General features: G+C 44.9%; 1 protein-coding gene across 2 annotated transcripts in view; it reads left to right on the top strand.

Annotated features, from left to right (window-relative positions):
- The window catches only part of ECHDC1 (ethylmalonyl-CoA decarboxylase 1), a 57,454-nt gene that overhangs the window by 12,284 nt on the left and 22,575 nt on the right, over nt 1-22,595 (top strand). For both annotated transcript variants that reach the window (XM_040350385.1, XM_040350386.1), the window contains 2 exons: nt 7,474-7,695; nt 19,562-19,704. In XM_040350385.1, the coding sequence (XP_040206319.1) occupies nt 7,476-7,695; nt 19,562-19,704 (363 nt within the window). In that variant the 5' untranslated portion in view covers nt 7,474-7,475. The remainder of the gene's footprint in view (nt 1-7,473; nt 7,696-19,561; nt 19,705-22,595) is intronic.

The following is a 22,595-nucleotide window of genomic DNA, read 5'->3' as shown; positions in this document are numbered from 1 at the left end:
TTTATACACTTTTTCTCAGTAGCAGAGGCTTTTGATCCAGACTCTTACCAAGATGGTTCGTTCTGCCTCCTGCAGAGGTTTCTGAGACTCCCTTGTCCTCTTTGGGGTCCCTGAAGCCTCCTCAGGCTGCACAGGCTTTTCCCTTGCACCCGCTGTTGGAACAGGCAGTGTATGCTGATTGGGAACATTCTGACAGGATTTATGTTCCTCCTAAGAGGTTTTCCCTTTTATATCCCATGGAGGAAAAGTTTGTTAAGAAATGGAGCATGCCAGCTGTAGATGGAACAGTCTCTTCCTTAAACAAAAACTTAACTTGTCCAGTGGATAATGCACAGGGCTTGAAAGACCCTGTTGACAAGAAACTGGAGTCATTATTAAAGGAATATCCTTCCTCCCGGTGTCTTGGAGAGTACTGACCACAAACGCCTTCTGGAGAGAGACCCCTAGAAGGGCTCAGGGGAGATGGTCAAAAGCAGAGCAGAGCCTTCCCATCAACATCCTGGAGTTACGGGCGGTACGTCTGGCCCTACAGTCCTGGTGGGTGGAGCTTCAGGACTGCCCTATCAGGATTCAGTCCGACAATGCCACTGCAATGGCCTATATCAACCACCAGAATGGTACCAGGAGCTGTTCAACCATATATTAACCTGGGCCGAGGGACATGTGTCAGTTCTGTCGGTGGTCCATAACCCAGGAATAGAGAACTGGAAGGCAGATTATCTCAGCCGCCAGCAGATCTGTTTGGGGGTTTGGCAATATACTGGCCATGGACACTTCCACCCCGCCCTGATCTACTGTCTCAAGGTCCTATATTCCACTCCAATTTAGAGTCTCTAAATTTGACGGCATGGCTATTGAACCCAGGGTGTTAAAGGACCGTGGCATCTTGGGATTGGTGGTGCCTACCTAATGAATGCCAGAAAAACGGTCACAAGGAAGATCTATTATAGGATCTGGAAAGCCTATATTGCTTGGCGTGAAGCCAGAAAATGGCATCCTCGGAAATACGTGATTGGGAGAATTCTCACTTTTCTGCAGTCGGCTGTGAAAATCGGATTGGCTTTGAGTACAATTGAGTGTCAGATTTCCACCTTGTCCGTATACTTCCAAAGGCCCTTTAGCCTCTCATTCACTGATCCCAACCTTAATGCATGGGGTTATCTTGTTCGCTTCCCGCCATTAGGTTACCTATGTGTCCTTGGGACTTAAACTTGATGCAGTCAGTGTTACAGAAACAACCGTTTGAGCCTTTCAAGGGAATTCTATTAGTCTTGCTGTCACGCAAGCTAGCCTTCCTGATGGCCATTACCTTGGCTAGAGGTGTTGTCTTTCATGCAGGGAACCATACTTGATCCTTCACCATGACAGGGTTGTGCTATGATCTGTTCCATCCTTCTTGCCTATGGTGGTGTCGGCCTATCATTTTGATCAGGACATTGTTTTTCCTTCTTTTTTCTCTCAGCTTTGTTCGGCGGAAGAGAAACAACTGCATTCCTTGGATGTAGTGCGAACAGTCAGTTTGTCTAGATCTGCGGAGATCTAAGGGTCAACCTCTTCTTTTTTTTTTTTACCAGAAGGAACCAAAAAGGGGCAGGCAGCTTTCAAAGCTTCCATTGCCAATTGGGTCCACCAGTTGGTAATTCAGGCCTATGGTCTGACACGTAGGGTTCCTCCATTTTAGGGTGAAAGCTCATTATACCAGGAGTGTAGGAACTTCCTGGGCTTTTCGCCATCAGGTATCTGTGGCTCAGATTTGTAAGGCTGCTACCTGGTCTTCAGTGCATATGTTCACAACATTTTATCAAGTGGATGTTTGAGCAGTCGAAGATTCGGCTTTTGGCCGCAGTGTACTGTGGGCTGCTATATAGGTCTGATGGTTATTGTTTTGTCAGGGTGTCTCCCTCCCCTCAATGCTATTGCTCTAGAACATCCCAGTAAGTAAGGAATAATAGTCTCACTCTGTGTCTTGTTATGTATAATAAAGAAAATAGGATTTTTCCATCATACTTGCCTGTAAAATCCTTTTCTTTGAGTACATCACGGGACGCAGAGGTCCCTCTCCTCTTTTTGAGGATTAAGTGCTTGTTACAAAACTGAAGTACTCCCTGTATGGGAGGGGTTATATAGAGCAGTGGTCATCAACCCTGCCCTACAGGGCCCACTAACAGGCCAGGTTTTATGTATTACCATGGGGAGATGCAGTCTAGAATACTGCAATCACTGTGCAGCAAATGATATCACCTGTGATGTATTTCAGTTATCCTGGCCTGTTAGTGGGCCCTGTAGGGCAGGGTTGATGACCACTGATATAGAGGATCTGTTCCTGTCTAAAGACCTTTGGTCTACCAGTGTCCATTTACCTGGAGATGCAGTATAACCCAGTAAGTAAGGAATAATAGCCTCATTCTGTGTCTCGTGATGTACTTGAAGAAAAGGATTTTATAGGTAAGTATGCTGAAAAAAAAACTATTATATTGCATCTTACATATCACATAATCCCTGGGTCTCCTAATCCCCATACATATAGGCAAAATATCAGCCAAAATCACCCAGTAAAGAAACTAGTTGACATTCGGCCCGTATGTACAAGTCCTTGTCTGACAGAAGCCGATCTCATGACCTGCTTCTATCGAATGAACATACTGGAAAACCAGCAGCAGATAGGCATCCAATTAGCAGTCAGCCAATGGCTGCAAGCACTGACCGGTGTGTTATGATGCTGTCCGAACCCAATAGCACAAGCGGGGAGATCACTGTATTAACCACATGCTTACTGGGCACTTAAACCCCCCTCCTGCCCAGACCAATTTTCAGCGCTCTCACTCTTTGAATGACAATTGCGCGGTCATAAAACACTGTACCCAAATGACATTTTTATAATTTTTTCCCCTACAAATAGAGCTTTATTTTGGTGGTATTCGATCACCTCTGCGGTTTTTATTTTTTGTAAAAAAAAAAAAAGAAGAGACAGAATTAAAAAAAAATATATATATTTTTTTATATTTTGTTATAAAATTTAGCAAACGGGTAATTTTTTTATGGGCACTGATAGCCTGCACTGATGGGCACCGATAAAGCGGCACTGGTAGGCACTAATAGGCAGCACTGGTGGCCACTGAGAGGTGGCACTGAAGGGCATTGATAGGTGGCACTGGTGGGTGGCAGTGATGGGCACTGGTAGGTTACACTGATAGGCAGCACTGCTAGGTGGCATTGATGAGGCATTAATAGGTGGCACTTGTGGGCATTGATAGGTGGCACTGTGGGCAATGGCAGGTGGCACTGGCAGGCGGTAATTGTGGGCACAGATGAGGCAGATGTGCCTCCTTCCTCTTCGGGACCAATGTCCCTTGCACTTAAGCCCGTGACCGCTTTTTCTTTCTCCTTGTCAGCGCGAGAAGAAAAAAAACAAAAAAGATTACTGAGCTTTTGTTTACATCACGCAGTCAGCTGTCATTGGCTGACAGCTGATCACGTGGTAAAGGGCCTTACTTGGATCTGTGATCACCCGAGTCTCAGTGACTCTGTGATCACAGTGTGCGCCCTGAAGGGGGTGCGTGCAAAGGGGAGGACGTCTATTGACGACCTCCTGGAAATTCAGGTCCGCGCTGTAGCCGTCATTTGGCTATAGCGCGGACGTCAAGTGGTTAACATGACATAGTACAGCGAGCTCCTCCAGTTCTTTTTTTTTTTTTCAGCCTGCTGGGTTGAATGAAAATTAAACTTAGCATGTGTACCAGACCTTAGACTAGTGTTGGTAAAGGTGAGATCTAATTGGATCTGCCAGCCACAAACAGGCTGAGCATTCACAGACACACAGAGCTTAACATGCAACAAGTTGTTTTTGTAATTATATTAGCACTCGCACACTGGACACTGTGACTCAGGACATTAAGTTGTCTTGTTCCTTTAAAGTTTAGGGAAAGGCTAGCTGCAGCAAACCATGGACATTGAGGAATCCTAAACCTAGTTAAAAAAAGAAAACATTTAATAGTGTAAAATGCCTTTAAAGATTCTCCTAATACATAAAGACATGTCCATATTTATGTGTAACTAATGTATCCAGCAACAAGTTACCTGATGCAAAGGTAGAGTATATTCTCCAGTCCCATGACAAATATACATACCATATTATCCATACCTCAAAATGTCAGGATATCCATATCTTGCCTGCATCACAGAATGTCACTCTCTTGAGGACCTACTTTTGCCATGTTCTTCTGCATCTGCTACTTCCAAGAGTGTTGATTCCTGGTTCCCCTCTGTTCTCTGTGATTCCATCCACCAGCCTTTATTTCACTAGAGGACACAGTAGTGACATTGTGGCTGACAATGGAGCCACAGCGGTAGATTCAGATAGATTACGCGGATCTAAAGATCCGCTAATCTATCTGATTTACGATCCGCCGGCGCAAGTTTGAGAGGCTAGTGCTGTATTCAGAAAGCACTTACCTCAAAAGTGTTGATTCCTGGTTCCCCTCTGTTCTCTGTGATTCCATCCACCAGCCTTTATTTCACTAGAGGACACAGTAGTGACATTGTGGCTGACAATGGAGCCACAGCGGTAGATTCAGATAGATTACGCGGATCTAAAGATCCGCTAATCTATCTGATTTACGATCCGCCGGCGCAAGTTTGAGAGGCTAGTGCTGTATTCAGAAAGCACTTACCTCAAAACTTGCAGGGGCGTATCGTAAATCCCCCGGCGGAATTCAAATTCCGCGGCTAGGGGGAGTGTAGTATTTAAATCAGGCGCGTCCCCGCGCCGATTTAACTGCGCATGCGCCGTCCGCGAAATTTCTCGGCGTGCATTGCTCCCAATGACGTCGCCAGGACGTCATTGGTTTCGGCGTGAGCGTAACTTGCATCCGGCCGTATTCTGAATCGACTTACGCAAACGACGTAAAGATTCAAAACTCGGCGCGGGAACGACGCCCATACTTAACATAGGATACGCCTCACATAGCAGGGGTAACTATACGCCGGAAAAAGCCGAACGCAAGCGGCGTAAAAAAAAAACGACGGGCGGGCGTTCGTTTCTGAATCGGCGTAAATGCTCATTAGCATATTCAACGCGTAAAAGACACGGAAGTGCCACCTAGCGGCCGGCCTGGAATTGCAGCCTAAGATCTGACGGTGTAAGTCACTTACACCTGTCGGATCTTAGGCATATCTATGCGTAACTGATTCTATGAATCAGTCGCATAGATACGACCGGCGGCCTTAGAGATACGCCGTCGTTTCTCCTATCTGATTCTGGGCCACAGTGTTTGGCTTTTACCCCAGAAAGTGTGTCAGATGTGGATGATTCTGTGGCATGGAAGGAAAGGAAAGATCCACTGCACAATCAGTGGGACAGGTAATTAATAACTGTGACCTACATTATTGCTGCTTCCTGCATCCTTGTGATGTCTCAAATTTGTACCCTGCAATAACACACTTGAAAACAGATATTTATGCATTGGTCACAGCACTGCTTTGTGGACAAGAGCTGTTTCCCTAAAGCCTTGTTCAACTCAAAAAAAAGTGATCGCTCGGAGCCGGTGTATTAACAATTCAATGTTAGTACAGCAATCTCCCCTGTTGTCCCCCCCCCTCCAGAACACTCCAGCCATTGGCTAAGGCAGTAACCCGGTCGGCAGATCTTTTACGGTCATGACCCTTCAACAGAAGCTGGCACAGCTGCCCTATACATGGGCCAAATGTCGACCAGTTTCTATTGAGCCGGTGTCTTGTCGAGCTGGTTCCTCCATCGGATAGGCTCCTGCCTCGACTGCGCAGTCGCGGCCAGGAGCAGGGCATGCGCAGTAGGAGGCCACGGAAATCTCCGAGCCTCAACAGCTGATTGACGCTCCCGATGCCTGCTTATACAGGGCTCTCTATAGTACACGCCGCTCTACATAGCAAGGAGCGGATGTGATATTGACCAGTGCGTTTTTGATTGGTTATCCACGCTGCTCTATACAGCAAGGGGCGGATGTGAGACGTCTATTTTATTGAGAAAACCATCCCCCAAAAAAAGACTGCTCAATATCGCATCCGCCCCTTGCTGTAAAGAGTGGCATGGATAACCAATCAAAAAAGCACTGGTGAATATCACATCTGCCCCTTGCCGGCCCTTGCTGTGTAGAGCGGCGTGTACTAAACAGTGTATAATCAGGCATTGGGAGCGTTCGCGTCTGTAGCTGACGAACAGCTGTTCCCGCTCAGAGTTTTCCATCGGCTCGGATTGCGTCTGCGCACTCTGAAGGGAACCATATCGATAGGAGGAACCAGCTCAGCAGAACACCGGCTGATGCCACTCCACATTCGGCCTGTGTGTACCAGGCTTAACTGTAGCATATTTGGAGTTATTGTGAGTGCCCTCCAGGCACATACGCCCTTAAAGTGGTTGTAAAGGCTGAAGGTTTTTTACCTTCATGAATTCTATGCATGAAAGTAAAAAATCTTGTGCGATGCTTCTCCCACAGCCCCCCCTAATACTTACCTAAACCTACTCTCGCTCCAGTGATATGCACAAAAGCGTTGGCTGTCCCAGGTTCCTCTCTCATTGGCTGAGACACTTACAGCCAGTAAGCCACTGAGAAGAGAACGGGGGCGTGGCAGAGCCACAGTGCTATGTGTCTTATGAACACATAGAGCTGGGCTTGGGAGCAAGCACACAGCAGAGTACCCATAGCAAATGGCTTGTTATTGGGGGCACTGGGGATTAGCCAGGAGCACCAGCGGGGGACCCAAGAAGAGGAAGATTGGGGCTGCTTTGTGCAAAACCATTGCACAGAGCAGATAAGTATGACATGTTTATGTAAAAAAAAATAAAAAAAGAACCCTGAGAATCACTTTAATGTATCCATTGCTATATACAGTATATATGCTCCAACATACAGAGGGGCCTTGGTGAGACAGTTCAGCTTCCACACATTTTGGCAAATGTTGTGCAACTAAAACCTCTGGTAACGCAATTGTTAGACAGTGTAATTTTGTTTATTTTTGCTGGCGTTGAAAAAAACACTTTTTTGTGTTTGCTGTGTGCAAAGCCTTTCCATGTGCACTTTGCTCTACAAGCTAGTTATTAATTGGGGTGGTTACCATATTTGTTTAGTGGGTTAATAACATCCATACCAGAATGACCTTTTATATCAGACACACGTTTTTATTATGAAATGTACTCCATTGTATATAAACCTTTCCATAGCACTGACTATATTATGATCACCCACAGCGCATCTATGTTAGGTCTTGTATTTTGTACTATGACGTTCTTTGCAAATAAATCACGGTACACATTTCATTTTCATGTTTGTTTTATTGCAAAATAGGCAGACTTCCAGCATAACTAAATCTTGCAATATTGCTTATATTTTATTTTTTCTCTACAACACATTGTGAATGCTTATGTAAACCTATAATTGCATTTCTTTTGCCAAAAACTTCCAAATCCTAATATTTTAAATATCTTCTATTTATTTGCAGTCATGGCCCTTTCCATATGGAGATGCATGCTGAACAGATCAGCAGCAAAATGGCATCTTCACAGATCCCTGTCTCTGTATAACAGCAGCCATGGTTTTAATGAAGAAGAAATTAAAACTAAACTAGCTCCATTTACAGGAGGGTCAGTAACACTCGTTAAAAGAGAAAATGGAATTGCAGAACTGTGTATTGATAATCCAGCTCGAATGAATGCATTTACAGGTAGGGGACTTCACAAATTTTGATAGATGGATGTTCATTAATGCAGTTTAGCAAGTCTGTATATCCAATTCACAAGGAGTATAGATAGAGAATTCTTTATGAAATATGAAAACACGTAATTGGGCTATGGTTTCTACTGGCCAGATTTAGGGAATAATTACTAATTAAAAGAACAACTTCTGTATGACAGTCTAAACAAGTCCCAGATCCAGTTACTATATGATGCAGAAGTATATTCTCATAAAGCAAATAAAATAATCTTGCCAAAGCCTCCTTCATTTGTCCCACATGCTCCCCCTCGCAGACACTGCAGCTCACAGTGGGAGGGTTTCAGAAACAGAGGCAATGCTGTCCATCCAGATACAATGAGCAGGATAGGATGTGGCCAGGTGCTGATTGACGATCTTCAGTCTTGTAAATCGGCAGTGACATTGGTGATAGCCACGCTCCTTGCAAGCTTGTATTCGTTCCACTGTAGTGCAATCTGGCACAGACTACATGAGAGCAGAAACTATGCTCTGAATTCAAGAGCGAGGCAGCATTGTTGCCATTCCATCACTAAAAGTTGCATTAGGTGGCTTGGAAGCTGGGAGGCTCAGCAGGTATTTGCAGGACTTTCTTTATCGTACATCACGGGACACAGAGAAGCATAGTAATTACTATGTGGGTTATAGAGAGTACCTTCAGGTGTGGACACTGGCACGCCCTTAAGGCAAGAAGTTCCCTCCCCTATATAACCCCTCCCATACTAGGAGTGCCTCAGTTTTTTGCCAGTGTCTAAGGTGTTGGTCACGAGTGAACATGTGCTCCAAGGAGCTCCACTGGAGGGATCCATATTGGATGTAAAAAGCCTCCATGAAATCCGGATCCGTCCAAAGTGCTTCTGAGCCAAAGTGGACGGTACCCGGGCCCCGGTTAAGAAGAACGGGGTTTGGCCTGTAATGCTTCTCTTTGAGAGCTGGATCCTGGTTATTCAGTACTTTGGTCAATTTCCTAATACCAAAAGTTTACTGACAGGGTGCGATATGGGTCCAGGGGTGTGGTGTTCCTGTCCATGGACCCCGGTCCCTGAAGGTCTATAGACGCTGCTCTCCGTGATCAGTCCCTCACTGAGATGGTCCGTTCGGCCTTCAAGTTGCCACTTTCAGAGCCAGCTTCAAGTGCAGTCTCATCTTTAGGCTCCTTAAAAGCTCCTCAAGCTAATTATTCCTTCCCGGTTCACCCCCTGCTGGAAGGGCTTATCTACAAGGATTGGGAACATCCAGATAGATATTTTCTTCCTCCTAAGAAGTTTTCGGTTTTATACCCCATGGAGGAACAATTCACTAAAAAATGGGGCATCCCCAAGGTTGACGCAGCTGTGTCCTGCGTAAACAAATCTTTGACCTGTCCAGTAGACAATGTTCTGGTATTCAAAGATCCGACAGACAAGAGATTAGAGACTTTATTAAAAACCTCTTTTGCTTCGGCGAGAGGAATAACCCAGCCTGCAATTGCGGCTATTGGGATTTGCCAGGCCTTGAAGGACCAGTTTAAAGGGGTCTTAAAGGAATTGCCGGCACAACAGGCCCAGAATTTGGCTGAGTTTCCCAGAGCATTATGTTTTGCCATAGATGCTATTAAGGACTCCATTCAGCAGTCCTCACGTCTCACTCTCTCGCTAGTTCATATGCGCAGGTTACTCTGGCTGAAGAACTGGTCTGCTGAAGCCCCGTGTAAAAAATTACTGGCGGGGTTTCCCTTTCATGGAGAGCGTTTGTTTGGGGAAGATCTGGATAATTACATTCAGAAAATTTCCAGTGGCAAAAGTACACTGTTGCCAGTAAAGAAAAGGTTTAGGGGTCCCCCCTCCTTTAAGAGATCCTCCTCTCCTATCCCTAGTACTTCCGGTACCAGGCAGTTCCGACGGCCTCCTGGACGATTCAATGCAGGTGGGAAGCCACAGGGCCAGCCTCAGGCTTCCAAAAAGCCTTGGAACCGTAAGCCACAGGCCAAGCCAGCAACTAAGTCAGCATTATGAAGGTTCTCCCCCACTCAGCCGGGTGGGGGGAAGGCTTCAGCTGTTTGCGGAGGCTTGGCTAGACAGGATCCAAGACAGGTGGGTCCTCTCTACGGTCTCCGGGGGCTACAAGCTGGAGTTGAGCGAATTTCCTCCACCGCGCTTCTTAACCTTGAACGTCCCAAAGGACCTCGGCAAAAGAAGGTCCTTAGCATTGGCCTTAGATCATCTGTTATCCCAAGGGGTAATCAGAGAGCTGCCAGTGGAAGAGCAAGGTTTGGGGTTTTATTCCAATCTCTTCACCGTCCCCAAACCAAACGGGGATGTAAGACCCATCCTGGACCTCAAGGCCTTAAACAAGTTCCTAAGGGTCCAATCATTCCGGATGGAATCGATCAGGTCAGTGGTGGCCTCCCTGCAAGGAGGGGAACTACTAGCGTCCATCGATATAAAGGACGCATACTTGCACGTTCCTATCTTTCTCGACCATCAGAAGCTGCTTCGCTTCGCGGTAAATCAGCGCCACTTCCAATTCGTGGCCTTACCTTTTGGTCTGGCCACCGCTCCTCGTGTTTTCACGAAAGTATTGGCTCCACTGTTAGCCTATCTAAGGTCTCAAGGCATATCCATAGTAGCCTATCTAGACGACCTATTGGTAGTAGACCGGTCAGTGGCCGATCTAAACTCAGCGGTACACAGAACCGTAAAATTTCTGGAATCCATGGGTTGGGTTCTCAACCTGGACAAGTCAGCCTTAATGCCTGTGCAAAGGCTCGAATATTTGGGTCTACTCATAGACACAAAGCTAAAAAGGGTCTTCCTGCCCCAAAGGAAGTTCGAAGCTTTAAGAGAACTAGTTCAACTAGTCAAAGCAAAGCGTCAGCCTCCCATTCGCCTCTGTATGAGGTTACTGGGAAAGATGGTAGCCTCGTTCGAGGCCGTCCCATTTGCGCAGTTCCACTCAAGGGAGCTTCAACATGCCATTCTGTCCGCTTGGAACAAAAAGGTTCAAGCCTTGGATCTCCCTATGTCTCTCTCCCGGTCAGTCCGGCAGAGCCTTTGTTGGTGGCTGGTTCCCCGGAACCTGCTAAAGGGGAAGTCCTTTGTTCCCGTGACATGGCAGGTTGTGACCACGGACGCCAGTCTGCTAGGCTGGGGTGCAGTCCTGGGAGGTTTGTCTCTCCAGGGGAAATGGTCAGCCTCCGAGAGGTTTCTACCCATAAATCTGCTGGAAATTCGAGCAGTCTATCTAGCCCTGTCAGCTTGGTCAGACAGGTTGAAGGGTCTTCCGGTCAGGATTCAATCAGACAATGTCACTGCCGTGGCATACATAAATCACCAGGGGGGCACAAGAAGTCGTGCAGCCCAAAGAGAGGTGGATCGAATCCTGACCTGGGCAGAGAAATATGTCCCATGCATATCTGCAGTGTTCATTCCGGGAATAGACAATTGGCGAGCAGACTACCTAAGCCGCCAACAGGTGCTTCCAGGGGAATGGACTCTTCACCCCGACATCTTCCAGAGCATTTGTCAGAGGTGGGGAACACCAGATGTCGATCTCTTTGCATCGAGGTTCAATGCAAGGGTGGGCAACTTTCTGTCCCGGACAAGGGATCCACTTGCTTACGGCACGGATGCACTGGTGTTCCCATGGGACCAGTTCTCCCTAATGTATGCATTTCCTCCGCTGCAATTATTACCCCGTCTTCTTCGCAGGGTAAAGTCGGAAGGAAGACCAGTGATTCTGGTGGCTCCAGCGTGGCCCAGAAGGGCCTGGTTCGCGGACATTGTAAGGATGTCCGTGGGGCAACCGTGGTCCCTTCCGCTTCGGCCAGACCTATTGTCCCAGGGGCCAATATTCCATCCTTCCTTACCGTCTCTCAATTTGACGGTTTGGCTATTGAGTCCCCTATCTTAAAGAAAAGGGGTCTCTCTAATGCGGTGGCATCTACTTTGATTAATGCCAGAAAACCGGCATCCAGACTTATCTATTACCGAGTTTGGAAATCTTATGTGGCCTGGTGCGAGACCAGGGGTTGGCATCCCCGGAGGTATCTCATTGGCAGAATTCTGGAGTTTCTGCAGTTAGGGGCAGACATGAAGTTGGCCCTAAGCACCATTAAGGGCCAGATCTCGGCCTTATCGATTTTTTTTCCAAAGGCCACTAGCTACACATTCCCTGATTAAAACCTTTTTGCAAGGTATGATCCGGCTTAGTCCACCAGTCAAGATTCCCTTGTGTCCATGGGATCTGAATCTGGTCCTTTCTGTCTTACAGAAACAACCATTTGAGCCCTTGGCTCATATTCCTTTGGTCCTTCTGACCAGGAAGGTGATATTTTTGGTAGCCATAACCTCCGCCAGGAGGGTTTCGGAGTTGGCGGCCTTGTCTTGTAAGGAACCGTACCTTATATTCCATAAGGATAGAGTGGTCCTACGGCCCCACCCGGCTTTCCTACCTAAAGTTGTTTCAAAATTTCATTTGAATCAGGATCTTGTTCTCCCGTCTTTTTTCTCAGAACCTAGTTCTGCAAGGGAGAAGTCTTTACATACGCTAGACGTATTAAGAGCAGTTAAGATCTATCTTAAGGCTACTGCTCAGGTCCGGAAAACTGATACATTGTTTATCCTGCCAGAAGGTCCCAGATGTGGGCAGGCAGCGTCGAAGTCCATTATCTCCAAATGGATTCGGCAGGTCATTACTCAAGCCTATGGCTTGAGGGGAAAGGTTCCCCCGTTTAAGGTTAAAGCACATTCCACTAGAGCGGTGGGTACTTCCTGGGCAGTGCATCATCAAGCCTCCATGGCTCAAGTCTGCAAGGCCGCGACATGGTCGTCTGTCCATACTTTCACTAAGTTTTATCAATTGGACATAAGAAAGAATGAGGAGAGCGCCTTTGGGCGCAGTGTGCTGCAGGCTGCAGTTTGATTCCTCATGTCTGATGGCGCCCGGCTTATTTCTTGGGGTCTCCCTCCCCTCATAGCATTGCTTTAGGACGTCCCACATAGTAATTACTATGCTTCTCTGTGTCCCGTGATGTACGATAAAGAAAATAGGATTTTTATAACAGCTTACCTGTAAAATCCTTTTCTTTTGAAGTACATCACGGGACACAGAGCACCCGCCCCTCTTTTGGGGTATTTGGGACACTTATTGCTTGCTACAAAACTGAGGCACTCCCGGTATGGGAGGGGTTATATAGGGGAGGGAACTTCTTGCCTTAAGGGCGTGCCAGTGTCCACACCTGAAGGTACTCTCTATAACCCACATAGTAATTACTATGCTTCTCTGTGTCCCGTGATGTACTTCAAAAGAAAAGGATTTTACAGGTAAGCTGTTATAAAAATCCTATTTTTCTGGGTGACTAAGGCCACGTACACACGGTCGGTCAAAACCGATAGAAACGGACTGTAGGTCCGTTTCATCGGTCCAATCCGACCGTGTGTGGGCCCCATCGGTCAGTTATCCTTCGGTCCAAAAATGTAGAACTTGCTTTAAAATTCAACCGATGGATGCCTAACCGATAGGTCAAAACCGATGGTTAGTACGCAAAAGCATCGGTTAAAAATCCGTGCATGCTCTGATTTAAGTCGACGCATGCTTGGAAGCATTGAACTTAATTTTTCTCTGCACGTCGTCGTGTTTTACGTTACCGCGTTGGACTCGATTGTTTTTTTAACTGATGGTGTGTAGGCACATCAGACCATCAGTCAGCTTCATCGGTTAACCGAAGGACTGGTTGTGTGTACAGGGCTTTAGAGAAAATTGTGCATATGCACCTATAATATAATGAACCAGCACTTTTTTCATTTTAATTGGAGGCCAAAGTTCTACTTTCAAAGTGTATGTTTAAGCAAAAAAAAATAAGGTACATCTCTGTAATGCATGCACATTTCCCTATGTTTTACTTGTTTAAGGACATGTTTACACTTGCAGGCGGTGTTCGCTGCCCTTCTGATGGATCGGGGGATCACTTTTGAGAGGCATTTGATAGGTGGCTCAGAGGCAATATGTTACTTCTGAATTGCCTGTTTTAACCTTTGAAACGCCTCAGCACCATGCCAAATGCATATGTTGCATGCAGTTCCATTGTGCTTGCAGTGTGAACACATTCACTTGGACAGCGACCTATGGCAAAGTTTTGCTGTACCATGATTGCAGCAGTGTGAACTAACATGGCCAGTGGCCCTGCTAACATGTTGCTGGGTGATCGAAGGCTGGTAAAACCACAGCTCAACTGCCCATTTTTACTGTCCCCTCAGCCAGCTGTAAATGAGGCCTATGAGTGCAGAAAATTCCAATTGATGTGCTGTTTACTTCCTGTTTGAGCTGACAAAACAGTGCCTTTGTTGGACTGAAATCATCAGGTTGTCTGCCTGCTGGACTACAGAATTCTGCCTATCCCCTACCCTGTCTCTTCCACTCCATGTGCATACATGGATTTTTTTTTCTCAGCAAAACAATGCTGCTGTCTCGACACCCAAGGACACATCACCATAAGCTGAAATCTCAGCAGCTGCATAGTCAAGATTTTTACAGGCTGATAATGTTGTCACAAGATGCAAAAACAAATCTTTTTCTTCCTTACAAAAACTAGGCAAAAAGAAATACGGTTCACACATTCTCTGGAGGGGAAGAGAAAAGTCTGGGGGTTAAATTTGGGTAATATCTGGACATAACTTTTCAAAGAGAACCTGTCCCCCTTATCATAAAAATTAAAACAAAAGCACAGTTTAAAAATATTTAGTAATGAAATTAAACAGATACTTATTGATAATTGCAGGCTTTTTATTCTATGCAAATTTTATTCACTATGGCCTGTATTGGTAATGTACTAATGAGTGTGTGCCATGTTGCCTATGCAGTTCAATACATGCAAGAGGGCATGCAGAACAACAGAGCAACAGAATCTGCATGCTGTGGTTCTACTTGTCGGTTGCTATGTCACTAGTGTGCTGCTCCAAAGAATCCATGTGCGATCAAAGCAGTTTTCCTTTAAAGCAGAACTAATCTGTATCTAAGCACCACAAACCAAAAACACAAGTTATTTCATTTTTAATATTCAAAGCAAACTCGCCCATCCACCCATGTGTCAATGCTTTTTTTGTTGAGAAATCACTTAGAAAAACATCCCCTAGCATTTCTGGCTGTGTCCATCTTGACCAAATAGTATACACCAATTTTGATTATTTTTACCAAAGATATGTAGCAGTACAAATTTTCAGACTCCCGCAGGGAATAGGCGTTCCTATGAAGAGGGGAACATGATTGACGTGCGGCTATGGCGCGTCACGCATTCCGAAAATAGCCGAAATAGGACTCGGCTATATACGGCGCCTGCGCAGTCAGCTCCTAGTCTGTGCGCAGGCGCCGTGAAGAGCCGAGTCCTAGTCCGGCTATTTTCGGAACGCGTGACGCGCTATAGCTGCACGTCAATCATGTTCCCCTCTTCATAGGAACGCCTATTCCCCGCGGGAGTCTGAAAAGAAACTGAACGATTAAACGGTAAATACAGCAAAAAAAAAAAAAAAGCATACTGTAGCTGACGCAAGTATGCTGGATGGGATGGTACATAGATGTTTTTTAGGGTGAACCTCTGCTTTAAGTGCCCAGTGGGCAAGTGGTTAAGAAAAAAACTTCAAATGGACAGTAGCTGATCCAGGATCCATGCTGAGTAGACAACATTTAAACCCTCTTTCTAATACTCCCATTTTGAATGACAATTACTCAGTCATGCAACACTGTACCCATACGAATTTGCTGTCCTTATTTTTACACAAATAGAGCTTTCTTTTGGTGGTTTTTAATCACCGCTGGGTTTTTTATTTGTTGTGCTATAAATGAATAAAGACCGAATATTGTGTTAAAAATGTATTTTTCTTCGTTTCTGTTTTCTTTTTCAAATTAGTAAATGTTCTTCATAAATTTTAGCTAAAATTTGTACTGCTACATATTTTTGGTAAAAAAAAAATCAGTGTATAATAGTTGGTCTTTGTGAACGTTATAGAGTCTACAAACTATGGTGCCAATCACTGAAAATTTATCACACTTGATGTACTGACGGCCTATCTCATTTATTGAGACACTAAAGGCGGCCATACACGGTTCGAATTTCAAAAGAATTTTCTTTCGAAAATCGTATGAAAGAATTTTCGTACGAATTTCGCACCGTTAGTGGGCTGCAGCAACAGCCGATTTTCGTGCGGCAAACAAATTTGAGAAATCCGACATCGCAAATCGTGCGAGAAATGTGCAAGAAAAGCATATTCCCAGAGAGAAAAGCATATACTCCTGGAGAGAAACAAATATTCCCGGAGAGAAACGAATATTTCCGACAAAATTTGTCTGCCGAATTTCGAAAATCAATGGTGGCATCATCGGATCACAAAAAAAACAAACTGTCTCTGATTTAAAAAAAAAATTAGTTCGAAATTCGACTGTGTATGGCCTGCTTAACAAGCCAGGACAGTACAAATTATACTCTTTTTGGAAAGTAGACATTCTAAGGTATTTAGTAAGAAACATGGTGAGTTTTTTTAAGTTTTAATTTTTTTCCCACAATTCTTTGCAAAATGGAAAAAAATATTTTTTCACAAAATTGTCATATTAACAGTTTTTTTTTTCACACACAGCATATGCACACTTGCAATTACACCCCAAAACACATTCTGCTACTCCTCCCAAGTGTGAGACTTTTACAATGCCTGGCCACATACAGAGGCCAAACATGCAAGGAGCGTCATCAGGTGTTCTAGGGAAATAAATTGCACATTTAATTTCTTGACTATCTCTTACATTTTTGAAGGCCCTGGAGCACCAGTACAATGGAAACACCCAACAAATTACCTCATTTTGGAAATTAAACACCCCAACATATAAGGGAAAATGTGTCCTTTTTTTAACATGTCATTATTTTCAACACGTTTTTGGGAAAATGTGAAAGAAAAAATTACACCCCAAAATATATTCTGCTCCTCCTAAGCATGGTGATACTACTTTGAGAGACTTTTACACAGCCCAGCCACATACAGAGGCCCAACATGTAGGGAGCACCATCAGGTGTTCTAGGGGCATAAATTTCACCGTGGATGGGCAAAGATCAGTGTTATGGGCACTTCAGATTCAGCCAACAAGCGCTGCTGCACCGGCTCCCTCCAAGAGAAGAGGGGAGGAGCTGAACCGGACATGCAGCGCTCAGTCATTGGACAAAGCGATCACATGGTAAAGGGCCGCTGTCATTGGTCCATTACCACGATCCAGACACTCCTGTGTGCGCACCCCAGGGGGAGCGCGGGAAGCACGAGTCTGGGAGGACGTCATTTTACGCCCTCCTAGAATTAGCCGACCACGCTCTAGCTGTCATTTGGCTATGGCCCGGTTGGCAAGTGGTTAATACTTTATTTTTTATCAAGTAACAAAATGGAGAGTAAATGAACAGAAGAGTAATCCAAATCAAATCACTGGAAGTAAGGAGTTCTTGACAGCTGCACACCAATGCAATCACCTTTGACTAGAATAAAATACAGTCCATATAGTAGACTGAGGTACAGAAAGCGGCTGTAGCTGATGCATTTCACACCCTCACTGGTGCTTAGTCATGACACCAGTGAGGGTATAAAATGCCTCAGCTACAGATGATTTCTGTACCTCTGTCTACTGTATGGACTGTAGTTTATTCCAATAAAAGTGATTGCATTGGTGTGCAGCCGTCCAGACCTCCTTACTTCCATAGACTGTGTATGCTGAGGCATACGGGGTTGGTGTAATCATGGGATTGCCAACTGAAGCGGTACATATTTGTTGTTTGCTTTTCAAATCAATATTTGGTGTGACCACCCTTTGCCTTATAAGCAGCATTGACGCTTCAATTCTTCTAGGTATTTTTTTTTTTTTTCATGCATAGTTGAGTCAGCCTTTTTTCCATTTCCTAAGCATGAAAGCATAGGAACTGGGGGGTGCATAAAAATGTCAACAGGTGTTCTGGACTGATACAGAGTTTCTTCAAAAACTGTGTGCAAGTATACCTAGAATAATTGAAGTGTCAATGCTGTTTAGAAGGCAAATGGTGGTCACACCAAATATTGGTTTGATTTGAAAAGGAAACAGCAAATATGTACCGCTCCAGGTGGCAATCCCATGATTACACCTACCCCGCACATCAGGAAAGGGTCCTATGGGGGTTATCCACAAAAGGGATACGCCGGCGTATCTACTGATATGCGGTCGTATCCCTGTTTCTATCTATGGAACTGATCCACAGAATCGGTTTACCATAGATAGGCAGAAGATCCGACATGTGTAATTGAATTACACTGTCGGATCTTAAGGATGCAATTCTAGGCCGGCCGCTAGGTGGGGAGGCCATTGCGGCCGGCCTAGAATATGCAAATGAACACTTACGGCGATCCACGAACGTTCTGACGGGCCCGTCGCGCTAAATCTATGTCGTTTACGTCGAGTTACGCCGTGTAAAAATAGGGCTAAGTCCTATTTGACTAAGCCCTATTAAGTATGGCCGTCGTTCCCGCGTCAACATTTTAAACTCTACGTCGTTTGCGTAAGACGTCCGTGAATGGCGCTGGACGCCATTTACGTTAACGTCTAAGCAAATGACGTCGGAGTGACGTCTGTTAGCGCAATGCACGTCGGGTAAGTTACCCGACGGAGCATGCGCAGTACGTCCGGCACGGGAGCGCGCCTAATTTAAATGGGACTCGCCCCATTAGATTCGGCACGCCTTGCGCCGGACACATTTAAGTTACACCGCCGCAAATTTCAAGGTAAGTGCTTTGTGGATCGGGCACTTAGGTAGAAATTTTGCGGCGGTGTAACTTAAATCGGAAGATTTAAGTTACGCAGGATATTTGTGGATCTGGCCCTATGTTTTCATGCATAGTTGAGTCATAGTGGAGTCAGCCTTGTTTCCATTACCTATGCATGAAAACATAATGACAGCAAGTGCTCTGGACTGATGAGTCAAATTGTTCACAAAAGGGCTGGAGAGCAGTACAATAATGAGTGTCTGTCTGCAGGCAACAGTGAAGCATGGTGGAGGTTCACTGCACGTTGGGGCTGCATTTCTGCAAATGGAGTTTGGGATTTGGTCAGGATCAATGATGTCGTCTATGCTGAGAGATCGGACAGATACTTACCCATCATGCCACACTATCAGGGAGGCGTGTCACTGACCCCAAATTTATTCTGCAGCAAGACAACAACCCCAAACATGCAGCCAATGTCATTAAGAACTATCTTAGGTGTAAATAAGAACAAAGAGTCCTGGAAGTGATGGTTTGGCCCCCACAGAGTCCCGATCTCAACATCATCAAGTCTGCCTGGGATTACATGAAGAGACTTGAGGCAGCCTACATCCACAGAAGATCTGTGGTTAGTTCTCCAAGATGTTTGGAACAACCTACCTGCTTTCTTCAAAAACTGTGTGCAAGTGTACCTAGAAGAATTGTGGTCACACCAAATATTGATTTGATTTTCTCTTCTGTTCATTTACTTTTCATTTTGTTAATTGATAAACATAAATTAACACTTCCATTTCTGAAAGCATTCCAAATATACAGCATTTTTTCACACCTGTCTAAAACCTTTGCATAGTACTGAACATATGGAACACGGATAAGATGAGCAGAAGTTTCAGGAAATTTCTCAGCTCTACCACTGGCCCCATAAACTTGGCAGGGCTGTAGAGGTAACTTCAGTTTTCCAAAGGCTAATATTTTTTAAATATATAAATTATTATTATTGTACTGTGCAATATAGCCTTGTTTTCACCAGATGTTTACGCATTGTCTTCTCCAAAGCTCTTATTGACATACCTACATTTTGGAACCTATATTAAATTTGTGTCGCAGGAACAATGATGATAGATTTGGTGGAACGGGTTAGTGAACTGGAGAACTGGCAGGAAGGGAAAGGACTTATTGTTTATGGAGCAGAGAACACATTCTGTTCTGGTTCAGACTTAAATGCCGTTAAAGCTATCACCAATTCACAGGTAAGTAAATTGTACTCTTGTGCTTTACTTTCTTACCATTCTTTCTAATATTTCATACACAGAAATGTAGGTTGTATTATTGCTGTATGACCACTGCAAGAAAAGTAAATAAAATTTAAGCCATTCAGTAATTATAAGAAAAAAAAAGCCTCCCTATATTTCAACCTGAGCATCTCTCAGTCCCAAAAATGTAGCAACCCAAAAATCCAAGTGGCCCGTGGGTCATTTACCAGATTACAAAAAAATGCCCACCTGATAGATGACATACCGTGGGAATGCTGAAGCTGTATTCTCTAGGGCCCAGATTCTCAAAGGGCTTACGACGGCGCAGCGCTATTGTACGCCGTCGTAAGTCCTAATCTGGGCCGTCGTAACTATGCGACTGATTCTTAGAATCAGTTACGCATAGATATCCATTAGATCCGACAGGCGTAAGTCTCTTACGCCGTCGGATCTTAAATGCAATTTTTTTTTTTGTCTGCTAGGTGTCGCTTCCGTCGTTTTCCCCGTCGAGTATGCAAATTAGCTAGTTAGGATAAAGGAAAAAAGCTGGGACAGCCGCACTCCAAAAAAAACTCCTCCTTTAATTAAAAATCACAAAATACATGCCACAGCAAAAAACAGCACAACAAAAGAAAAGCTGACGTTTCGCACTATGCCTTAGTGCTTCTTCATAGCAAATTAGCTAGATACGCGAATTCCCGAACGTACGCGCGGCCGACGCAGTAAAGTTACGACGTTTATGTTAGGCTTGTCCCTTCGTAAAGTTGCCCCTGGGTATATGAGGCGCAACCAATGTTAAGTATGGCCGTCGTTCCTGTGTCGAAATTTATAAATTTACGTTGTTTGCATAAGTCGTCCGTGAATGGTGCTGGGCGTAATTTACGTCCACGTCAAAACCAATGACGTCCTTGCGACGTCATTTAGAGCAATGCACGCCGGGATATTTTAAGGACGGCGCATGCGCAGTTCGTTCGGCGCTGGGACGCGCTTCATTTAAATGAAACATGCCCCCTACCCGCCGAATTTGAATTCTGCCGGGTGATTTACGTTACGCCGCCGCAACTTTACACGCAAGTGCTTTGTGAATAAGGCACTTGCCTGAAAAACTTGCGGCGGCGTAATGTAAATCAGATATGTTACGCCCGCCCAGTTTTACGCCATTCTACGAGAATCTGGGCCTATGAGTCTATGCATTTGAGAGGAAAAAACCTGCCTCATGAGGAGACAGCCCACGTTGGTATAAATGCCGATATAGGAAGTGAAATCACAGGTAGGATCTGTCAACAACTACAGAACCAAGGCCCGAAGGATGATGGATAAAAGGGCCCTGTAAACGTTTTTTCAACTAGATCTTGGTACTGGGTAACAGCAGCCCAAAAAGGGCTCCCCCCCCCACAGCAGCTGAGGATCGGTGGGCACTCACGCAGTGAGGTACACACAAGAGAGACCACCGCTGCAGATGGCCTCTATATGTAAACCCTTAAGAGCCCATCTAAATTGATCATACACACCCTATGATAGGTATATAGTGTGTCCTCAAAACGTCACCAGCCTGAAGATATCTGAAAAGAAGGTATTAAGAGGCTTTGCTTGGGGGGGGGGGACACTTACACTGTGTGTTATGCCTGGATAAAAGAGGCGCTGGCAGTGCCATTTTTCAAACCTTTCTTTACTGCTAATAGCAGCAGGAGGGGGGTGTAGACGGCTCATGCAGAAATGGGAGCTGGCAGGTGGGGAGGGAGAGGAGAGCTTATGTTTGTAAGTCGGATGTTTGTAAGTCGGGCACTTTCTATATATAAAAATTGCCTATATTGACGGTTGTATCTTTCCTGTATGTACTATGCTCTATCTTTTAGAAATGACTGTTCATTGACACAAATGTTTATCTTCTGAGTTAATGTTTTTTTCACACATGCGCAGTACCAACAGTAAGTTTTTTTTGTTGTTTTTTTCAATGTATCTTTCGTCCATTCAGCAGATGTTTTCCAAACTTTTTCTTAAATTGTTTTGGCTCAAAAACATCACAGTCAATTATCGGTTTGTACCCATTAACTGGACCAAAAATGTGTAGTTTCTATGCAAACAATGTCTCTCTGTGATGTTCCTTCTAGATGTTTTATCAGACTGGAAGTAAGCTGGTGAGAGATAATGCAGAGCCTGTAGACAAACTGCTGGGTACAGTTTTCTCTTTACAAAATGAGAAACTAATTCCAAACTGATAAATTTCTGTGTGAAGCCTTGCTTCACTAAATTCTTGGGGTAGACAATGTCAAATTGGTTTTATTGTCTAGGGCTGGGGGGGTCCCTTACATCAGTGCACCCCCTTGCCTTGTGCTGCTGCCAGGAGGGCTGGGCAGAGAAGTGCAGGATCTGGTGGAGTCCTGTCCTCTGTGCTGCTGAGACCAGGTGGGGGTGGAGACAAGGGGGGTGTGAGGGCCACATGAAATGGCCTGGAGGGCCAGATTCGGCCCGCAGGCCTTGTGTTTGACCCCTGTGGTCTAGGGCTAGGCAATGACAGTCCACACAGCATTTGAAGACTGATTTGACCACTTTTACTGCATTTCTAGGATTAAATAGACGTATGCACGATTTTTGGCATCCGCACAGTTTAGCTATCGTTTTCATAGACACAACCCCCTCCCCCCATAAAATACAAAAACTATTTTAGCATGCCTGGCAATAAGTCAGTTCTGTCTTTGTCCAGTAAGGACTTATGGACATCACTGGATCGAGAGCGGGCTCAGGCTGTGCTGCACACAGAAGTATTTTTACCGTCATGCAAAGAATACATGAAGGTAAAAAAACGTTGTGCCTTTACAGTCATTTTAAGTTTGTCAGCACCATACAGTTTAAGAAACTTGCTTTAAGTGATACTGAAGTCTTGTTTT

The sequence above is a fragment of the Rana temporaria genome, chromosome 4 (assembly GCF_905171775.1).
Source record: "Rana temporaria chromosome 4, aRanTem1.1, whole genome shotgun sequence".
Classification (NCBI taxonomy): domain Eukaryota; kingdom Metazoa; phylum Chordata; class Amphibia; order Anura; family Ranidae; genus Rana; species Rana temporaria.
The sequence above is the reverse complement of the archived record's forward strand: the minus strand, read 5'-3'. Positions and strand labels throughout refer to the sequence as shown.